The sequence below is a fragment of the Mustelus asterias genome, chromosome 24 (genome assembly GCF_964213995.1).
Source record: "Mustelus asterias chromosome 24, sMusAst1.hap1.1, whole genome shotgun sequence".
Classification (NCBI taxonomy): Eukaryota; Metazoa; Chordata; class Chondrichthyes; order Carcharhiniformes; family Triakidae; genus Mustelus; species Mustelus asterias.
Genome location: NC_135824.1, coordinates 58339429 through 58348981, shown reverse-complemented (window position 1 = coordinate 58348981; position 9553 = coordinate 58339429). Strand labels below are relative to the sequence as shown.

At 50.1% G+C, this 9553-nt stretch overlaps 1 protein-coding gene across 1 annotated transcript in view; it reads left to right on the top strand.

Annotated features, from left to right (window-relative positions):
- Positions 1-8521: 8521 nt before the first annotated feature.
- Positions 8522-9553, top strand: part of LOC144511112 (tetratricopeptide repeat protein 9B-like) — a 29024-nt gene continuing 27992 nt past the window's right edge. The window contains exon 1 of the mRNA XM_078241088.1: positions 8522-8906. Coding sequence (XP_078097214.1) covers positions 8522-8906 — 385 coding nt within the window. The remainder of the gene's footprint in view (positions 8907-9553) is intronic.

Sequence of the window (9553 nt, the reverse complement as noted above, 5' to 3'; positions counted from 1 at the left end):
ATGGCTGATATTTTTCTCATTCCCATTCTCCTGCCTTTTTCCCATAACCCCTGATCCCCTTATTAATCAAGAACCTATTTATCTCTGTCTTAAAGACACTCAATGACCCGGCCTCCACAGCCTTCTGTGGCAAAGAGTTCCACACTCTCTGACTGAAGAAATTCCTCCTCATCTCTGTTTTAAAGGATCGTCCCTTTAGCCTGAGGTTGTGCCTTCTGGTTCCAGTTTTTCCTACTAGTGGAAACATCCTCTCCACGTCCACTCTATCCAGGCCTCGCAGTGTCCTGTAAGTTTCAATAAGCTCCCCCCCTCATCCTTCTAAACTCCAATGAGTACAGACCCAGAGTCCTCAATCGTTCCTCATACGACAAGCTCTTCATTCCAGGGATCATTCTTGTGAACCTCCTCTGGACCCTTTCCAAGGCCAGCACATCCATCCTTAGATACGGGGCCCAAAACTGTTCTTTAACTAACCAGTACGTCTTTCGGACAGTTGGGGGGGGGGAACCCACGCAGACACGGGGAGAATGTGCAAACTCCGCATTTGACCCAAGCCGGGAATCGAACCCGGGTCCCTGGCACTGTGAGGCACATTGTGCCACCGTGGGCTATGGGGAAAGGACGGGGGGAGGGGCGGGGTGGGGAGAACAGGTTGAGTCGCTTTTGAAGAAGATCTGCATGGACATGATGGTAGAATGGCCTCCTGTGCTGTAACCATTTTATGATCCTAAAACTCTAGTTGGACAAATCAATGTTAAAGGAAGACTTTTCAATTAAAATGTGTTACACCTGCCTAATTAACAGCTGCTAGATTTCCCAGCAAGTTGTACATGTGCTGTGAAAACCACACTCATGTACCATACGGTATTGAGGCATCCGATTGTCATGCACTGCAGAATAAGTGCAACAACTAAAAGGTGAGTGCATATTATAGCTTCAAATCTTGCACCTGTGTGCACTTTTCAGCTGCTTCTATTATAAATTCTTGTTTCCACATTTATTATGGAAACCCTAAATTCATCCCACTGCAATTACATCCATCAGCCCCATCCCTCACCCAGCAGAGTTGCTCCAATGCTAATCTCACCAGTGAAAAGTATTGTTTCTTGCGCGCTATACAGACAAAGCATACTGTTCATAGAGAAGGAAAGGAGAGAGTGCAGAATGTAGTGTTACAGTCATAGCTAGGGTGTAGAGAAAGATCAACTTAATGTAAGGTAGGTCCATTCAAAAGTCTGACAGCAGCAGGGAAGAAGCTGTTCTTGAGTCGGTTGGTACGCGACCTCAGACTTTTGTATCTTTTTCCCGACGGAAGAAGGTGGAAGAGAGAATGTCCGGGGTGCGTGGGGGTCCTTAATTATGCTGGCTGCTTTTCCAAGGCCGTGGGAAGCGTTGACAGAGTCAATGGATGGGAGGCTGGTTTGCGTGATGGATTGGGCTACATTCACAATCCTTTGTAGTTTCTTGTGGTCTTGGGCAGAGCAGGAGCCATACCAAGCTGTGATACAACCAGAAAGAATGCTTTCTATGGTGCATCTGTAAAAATTGATGAGATTCTTAGCGGACATACTGAATTTCCTTAGCCTCCTGAGAAAGTAGAGGTGTTAATATACCAGGACTTTGACACAGCAATGATGGAGCAGCTGCCAATACATGTTCAAGTCATGATGTTTTGTCACTTGGAGGGAACATGTTCTCCTACACCTGCTGCCCTTGTCCTTCTAGGTCAATGCTTCCCAAATTATTTTCCAAAATAACCCAATTTTAACACTTCAAAATTAAAAACAAGATAATAGTAAAACAGCATTGTAATGTTGAGTATATAATTGTTCAAGTTCATCGATTATAGATGAACATATATTAATTAGATCAGTCCTTCACTGTCACTTGGTCAACATCCTGGAACTCGCCTCCCTAACAGCACTGTGGAGCTACCTATACAGTAAGAAGTTTAACACCACCAGGTTAAAGTCCAACAGGTTTATTTGGTAGCAAAAGCCACACAAGCTTTCGGAGCGCCAAGCCCTTTCTTCAGGTGAGTGGGAATTCTGTTCACAAACAGGGCATATAAAGACACAAACTCAATTTACATGAATAATGGTTGGAATGCGAATACTTACAGCTAATCAAGTCTTTAAGATACAAAGAACGTGAGTGGAGAGAGCATCAAGACAGGTTAAAAAGATGTGTATTGTCTCCAGACAAGACAGCCAGTGAGACTCTGCAGGTCCAGGAGCTACCTATACTACAGGGAGTGCAGTCGTTCAAGATGGTGGCTCACCACCTCCTTCCCAAGGGAAATTTGGGATGAGCAATAAATGCTGGTCTACCCAGCAACGCCCACACCCCATTAAAGAACAAAGCAAAATATATCAATAAGGAAATCCCAGACCTTCAATGACTGGGTCGGTCTCGAACACTGCATCCGCCTCCGTCACTCCAACAAGCTGATTCAAGGAACATCTGGCATGTTTACATCGTTACATCAGCGCTGCCACAACCAATCACTGTCCACGTCCAAGAGTCTGCCTTGTGATTGGTTGCTTCCCACGACCAGGACAACATGAAACGGTAGGTGATTAGTGTGAATTTATTTTTCATGACTCCATTTGCTGTTTCCATAACCCCAATTGGGGTCACAACCCTCACTTTGGGAACCATTGATCTGAATGATGGATGCCACCATGCCCACTTGCTCCAATTAGCAGCCACTCTCCTACACCCTCCCCATGGAATATAAAGAAATATTTATCCAATGCCAAAGGAATGGTGGAGCAGGCTCGAAGGGCCGAATGGCCTACTCCTTTTTCCTTTTTCTATGTTTCTAACCAATGGAGTAGTTCTGAAATGTAATCACTGTGATAATGTAGGAAATAGGCGGCCAATTTGCACAGAGCAAGATCCCACAATCACGATAGACATAGAAGATAGGAGCAGGAGGAGGCCATTCGGCCCTTCGAGCCTGCTCCGCCATTCATCGCGATCATGGCTGATCGTCCAACTCAATAGCCTCATCCTGCTTTCTCCCCGTAACCTTTGATCCCATTCGCCCCCAAGTGCTATATCCAGCCGCCTCTTGAATACATGATCATATTGAATGGTGGGGCAGGCTCGAAGGGCTGAATGGCCTCTATTACTCGTGTGTTACATTCTTGCATCAGCCCACGGGGATACCACACAACAGGCAGCCTCGCTCCTGCTATTTCCAAACAAACGTCAAACTGCAGTTGTATATCCAACTCGAAAGAATTCCCAATGTGGAACTCAGCGACATTGGGTTTAGTGATCCCACCCGACTGGCCCTGTGCTACGAACCTGTGACAAAATGCAGACGAGCACCAGCTATGAACCTTTGCTGCTATATCCATTGCAGGATCACACACTGCAGGAGGGGGAAATCAACCTTGCCACTGCAGATAGTGCCTTTGTGCAGTTTACCTGTAAACTGAGGGTCACTGTTGCAAATTTCCAAACCGATCCCAGCCAACGTTCCCTGGGGAGGCGATGACCTCGTGGTATTATCGCTAGACTATTAATCCAGAAACTCGGCTAATGTTCTGGGGACCCGGGTTCGAATCCCGCCACGGCAGGAGGTGGAACTTCATAGAATCATAGAAACGCTACACTGCAGAAGGAGGCCATTTGACCCATCGAGTCTGTACCAACAACAATCCTACCCAGGCACTATCCACATAATCCCACATATTTACCCTGCTGATCTCTCTAACCTAGGCATCCTGGGACACAAAGGGGCAATTTAGCATGCACCTAACCCACTCATCTTTGAATTTGAATTTTATTTTTTTTAAATCTGGAATTAAGAATCTACTGATGACCATGAAACCATTGTCGATTGTCGGAAAAAACCCATCTGGTTCACTAATGTCCTTTGGGGAAGGAAATCTGCCGTCTTGACCCGGTCTGGCCTACATGTGACTCCAGAGCCACAGCAATGGCAGCACAGTGATTAGCACTGCTGCCTCAGAGTGCCAGGGACCTGGGTTCAGTTCCTGGCTTGGGTCACTGTCTGTGTGGAGTTTGCACGTTCTTCCTGTGTCTGCGTGGGTTTCCTCTGGGTGCTCTGGTTTCCTCCCACAGCCCAAAGATGTGCGGGTTAGGTGGATTGGCCATGCTGAGTTGCCCCTTAGTAAGAAGTCTCACAACACCAGGTTAAAATCCAACAGGTTTATTTGGTAGCACAAGCCACTAGAGTTGGACTTTAACCTGGTGTTGTGAGACTTCTTACTGTGTTTGACCCAGTCCAACGCCGGCATCTCCACATCATTGCCCCTTAGTGTCAGGGGGATTAGCAGGGTAAATAAGTGGGGTTATGGGAATAGGGTCTGGGTGGGATTGTGGTCGGTGCAGACTCGATGGGCCAAATGGCCTCTTTCTGCACTGTAGGGACTCTATGATTCTATGAATGTGGTTGACTCTCAACTGCCCTCAGGCAACTAGGAATGCTGGCCCAGCCAGCAACACCCGCATCCCACAAATGAATGAAAAAAAAGTTCTTGAGGAGTGGGTTTCGACAGTGAGTGCTGCTTTGAGACCCCCACTACCCTACTCTTGTGTAATTGCCCACACACGGGGGTCACAAACCCCTCCAGAACTGTCCTGGAGCTTCCCCGGGTTAAAGGTTAAACTCCTACTGTTGGCCAAACTCAGTTCCAGGTAGTGTGGCGTCCAGTTCTGGTCGCCACACTACCAGAAGGACGTGGAGGCTTTAGAGAGAGTACAGAGGAGGTTTACCAGGATGTTGCCTGGTATGGAGGGGCTTAGTTATGAGGAGAGATTGGGTAAACTGGGGTTGTTCTCCCTGGAAAGACGGAGAATGAGGGGAGACTTAATAGGGGTGTATAAAATTATGAAAGGCGTAGATAGGGTGAACGGTGGGAAGCTTTTCCCCAGGTCGGTGGTGACGTTCACGAGGGGTCACAGGCTCAAGGTGAAGGGGGGGAGGTTTAACACAGATATCAGAAGGACGTATTTTACACAGAAGGTGATGGGGGCCTGGAATGCGCTGCCAGGCAAGGTGGTGGAGGCGGACACACTGGGAACGTTTAAGACTTATCTAGACAGCCATATGAACGGAGTGGGAATGGAGGGATACAAAAGAATGGTCTAGTTTGGACCAGGGAGCGGCATGGGCTTGGAGGGCCGAAGGGCCTGTTCCTGTGCTGTATTGTTCTTTGTTCTTTGTTCAGGAGAAGATTCAGCAGGGGATGTCAGTAAGTCATAGAGCCACAGCAGCATAGTGGTCAGCACTGCTGCCTCACAGCGCCAGGGACCTGGGTTCAATTCCGGCCTCTGGTGACTGTGCGGAGTCTGCACGTTCTCCCCGTGTCTGCGTGGGTTTCCTCCGAGTGCCCCGGTTTCCTCCCACAGTCCAAAGATGTGCAGGTTAGGTGGATTGGCCATGCTAAATTGCCCCTTAATGTCAGGAGGACTTGCAGGGTACATATGTGGGATTACAGGAATAGGGCCTGGGTGGGATTGCTGTTGGATGCAGACTCGATGGGCCAAATGGCCTCCTTCTGCACTGTAGGGATTCTATGATCCATTCTATGATTTTTACTTTAAATTAATTGTCCAGGGAGATGGTGGCATTCATGGTGATGTCTCTGGATTAGTAATCCAGAGACCCCGGGCTAATGCTCTGGGGGACACGGGTTCAAATCCCACCACGGCAGCTGGTGGAATTTAAATTCAATTAATTAAATTTGGAATTGAAAACTAGTCTCAGTAACGGTGACCTTGAAACTATCATCGATTGTCAGAAAAACCCATCTGGATCAAATGTCTTACTGCAGTTGTACAGGGCATTGGTGAGGCCACACCTGGAGTATTGTGTGCAGTTTTGGTGTCCGTATCTGAGGAAGGATGTCCTTGCTATAGAGGGAGCGCAGCGAAGGTTTACCAGGCTGATTCCTGGGATGGCAGGTCTGTCCTATGAGGAGAGACTAAGTCGGTTAGGATTATATTCACTGGAGTTTAGAAGAGTGAGAGGGGATCTCATAGAAACTTATCAAATTCTAACAGGGTTCAACAGGGTAGATTCAGAAAGAATGTTCCCGATGGGGAGTCCAGAACTAGGGGTCATAGTTTGAGGATAAGGGATAAACCTTTTAGAACTGAGGCGAGGAGAAATTTCTTCACCCAGAGGGTGGTGAATGTGTGGAATTCACTCCCACAGAAAGTAGTCGAGGCCAAAACATTGGGTGGAATTTTACTGTCCTGCCTGCCACGGGAATCAGAGCAAGCAAGGGGTGGACCACGCAAAGGCCTGTTGACCTCAAGTGGGATTTTCCGGTCTTGGGGCAAGCACAGCCGGCAAATCCCACCTATTGTGTGATTCCAAGAAGAAATTAGATTTCGCTCTTGCGGCTAAAGGGATCAAGGGATATGGGGGGGAAGGGCGGAATCAGGATTTTGAATTTGATGATCAGCCATGATCATAATGAATAGTAGAGCAGGTTCGAAGGGCCGAATGGCCTCCTCCTGCTTCTAGTTTCTATGTTTCTAATGCTCCTTTAGGGAAGGAAATCTGCTGTCCTTACCCGGTCTGGCCTACATGTGACTCCAGAGCCACAGCAATGTGGTTGACTCTCAACTGCCCTCGAAGGGTAACTAGGGATGGGCAGCCAGCGACACCCATGGCCCATGAATGAATAAAATTTGATTTTATATATTATTTGACTTGATTCTATTTATTATTGTCACATGTATTGGGATACAATGAAAAGTATTGTTTCTTGCGCGCTATACAGACAAAGCATACTGTTCATAGAGTAGAACAGCTTCTTCCCTGCTGCTGTCAGACTTTTGAATGGACCTACCGCGCATTAAGTTGATCTTTCTCTACACCCTAGCTATGACTGTAACACTACATTCTGCACTCTCTCGTTTCCTTCTCTATGAACGGTATGCTTTGTCTGTATAGCGCGCAAGAAACAATACTTTTCACTGTATGTTAATACATGTGACAATAATAAATCAAATCAAATCAAACATAGGGAGAGGGAAAGGAGAGGGAAAGGAGAGGGAAAGGAGAGGGTGCTGAATATGGGGCGGGATTTTACGCCCGCGCTCATCCCGAGAACATAAAATTCTTCCTGAGGTTGACAGGTCTTTGCGTGGTCCGCCCCTCACCCGCTCCGATTCCCGTAGCAGGCAGAACGGTAAAGTTATAGTGTTTTGACAGCTTGCAAGAAGTCACCACGCTCCAGTGCCATGCCTGTGTCCCATGAATGAATAAAATTTGATTTGATTTATTATTGTCACATGTATTAGCATACAACGAAAAGTATTGTTTCTTGCGCACTATACAGACAAAGCATACCATTCATAGAGTACAGAGGAGAGAGGGAAAGGAGAGGGTGCAGAATGTAGGGTGGGATTTTATGGGCTCGCTCACCCCGAGACCATAAAATCCCGCCCAAGGTCAACGAACCTTTCCAAGGTCCGCCCCTCGCCCGCTGCGATTCCCGTGGTGGGCGGGACGGTAAAATTATGGTGTTAGACAGCTTGCAAGAAGTCACCACCTCCGGCACCATGCCCGTGTCCCACGAATGAATGAAATAATCATAGAATAGAATCATAGAATCCCATACAGTGCAGGAGGAGGCCATTCAGCCCATTGAACAAAGAACAAAGAACAATACAGCACAGGAACAGGCCCTTCGGCCCTCCAAGCCGTGCCGCTCCCTGGTCCAAACTAGACCATTCTTTTGTATCCCTCCATTCCCACTCCGTTCATGTGGCTGTCTAGATAAGTCTTAAACGTTCCCAGTGTGTCTGCCTCCACCACCTTGCCCGGCAGCGCATTCCAGGCCCCTGGAATTGAGCCTGCACGATAACAATCCCGCCCAGACCCTATCCCCGTCACCCCACATATTTAACCTGCCAATCCACCAGATACCAAGGAGCAATTTAGCACGGCCAATGCACCCTAACCCGCACATCTTTCGACCCGTGGGAGGAAACTGGAGCACCCGGAGGAAGCCCACGCGGACACAGGGAGAACGTGCAGACTCCGCACAGGCAGTGACCCGAGGCTGGGAATTGAACCCGGGTCCCTGGCGCTGTGAGGCAGCAGTGCTAACCACTGAGCCACCCCACCCACTGAGCCACCGTGCTGCCCCTTGCAATGTTGGCCAGTCAGCGATGCCCGCGTCTCGGGAATGAATAAAGTGCTGACCAGTCGGTGATGCCCATGTCCCATGAATGAACCAGTAAAACTGTGTGTTGGTTTGTGTGGAATTGGGGTTAATTGGAAGTGCCTGAAGGGGTTAAGCGTTGGGAGTGTGGCATTGCTGCAGTACCAGCTCTCCGCGCTGAGAGTGTGCGCTGTCCAGGGTACTGGAGGACAGGCTGGGTCTCCAAAGCTGCTCTCCAGCTGCTGGGGTTGAAGCACAGGCTGGGGGAGAAAAGGCCCTCCTTTATGCACAGCAAACTGCTCCAGACCATCACGAGGCGACAGGTTTCGGATCTGGTGAGGAATGGGCTGCCTGTAGGGGAGATGGAAGCCAAGAATCCCCAGGGTCTGGCCAGGAGGGTGCCCGGGACAGGGGCGAGGGGAGGCGGGCAGCTGGCAGCCGGCAGCCGGGAGCCGCTGTGGGCAGCTCCCCCAGCTCAGCAGAGGGGAGAGGGGGAAGGCGAGAGCGCCTGCAAGATCCAGAGGGCGGTCAGCTTCAAGGCGGAGGGAAACCAGTGTTACAAGGAGAAGAAATTCCGGGAGGCGATCGGGAAATATCACCGGGCGCTGCTGCAGCTCAAGGGGGTCCGGGTCGGCGAGGCAGCCGGGGGGGAGGTCGCTGCACTCAGCAAGAGGCACCTTCGGCTCACAGAGGAACAGAAGCGACTCATTGAGAGCACCGAGATAGACTGTTACGACAGCTTAGCAGGTGAGTGGCACAGCTATTGACTGGATCAATCCCACATCCCAGTGAATTGCCCCCCGGTGACAATCAAAGCTTTTACATTCAATTACAACCCTCTCCATCCCCCCTCTCCACCCCCTCTCCATTCCCCCCTCTCCATCCCCCTCTCCATCCCTCTCTTCATCCCCCCTCTCCATCCCCCCCTCTCCAACCCCCTCTCCATCCCCCCTCTCCAACCCCCCTCTCCAACCCCCTCTTCATCCCCCTCTCTCCACTCCCTCTCCATCCCCCCTCTCCATCCCCTCCTTCATCCCCCCCTCTCCAACCCCCTCTTCATCCCCCCCTCTCCACCCCCTCTCCATCCCCCCCTCTCCACCCCCTCTCCATCCCCCCTATCCCCCCTCTCCATCCCCCCTCTCCATCCCCCCCATCCCCCCTCTCCATCCCCCCCCTCCACTGCCCTCTTCATCCCCCCCTCTCCACCCCCTCTCCATCCTGCCTCTTCATCCCCCCTCTCCAACCCCCTCTCCATCCCCCCCTCTATCCCCCCTCTTCATCCCCCCCTCCCTCTCCATCCCCTCCTTCATCCCCCTCTCCACCCCCCTCTTCATCTCCCCTCTCCCCAACCCCACTCCAACCCCCCCTGCACCAACCCCGCTCTCCCATCCCCC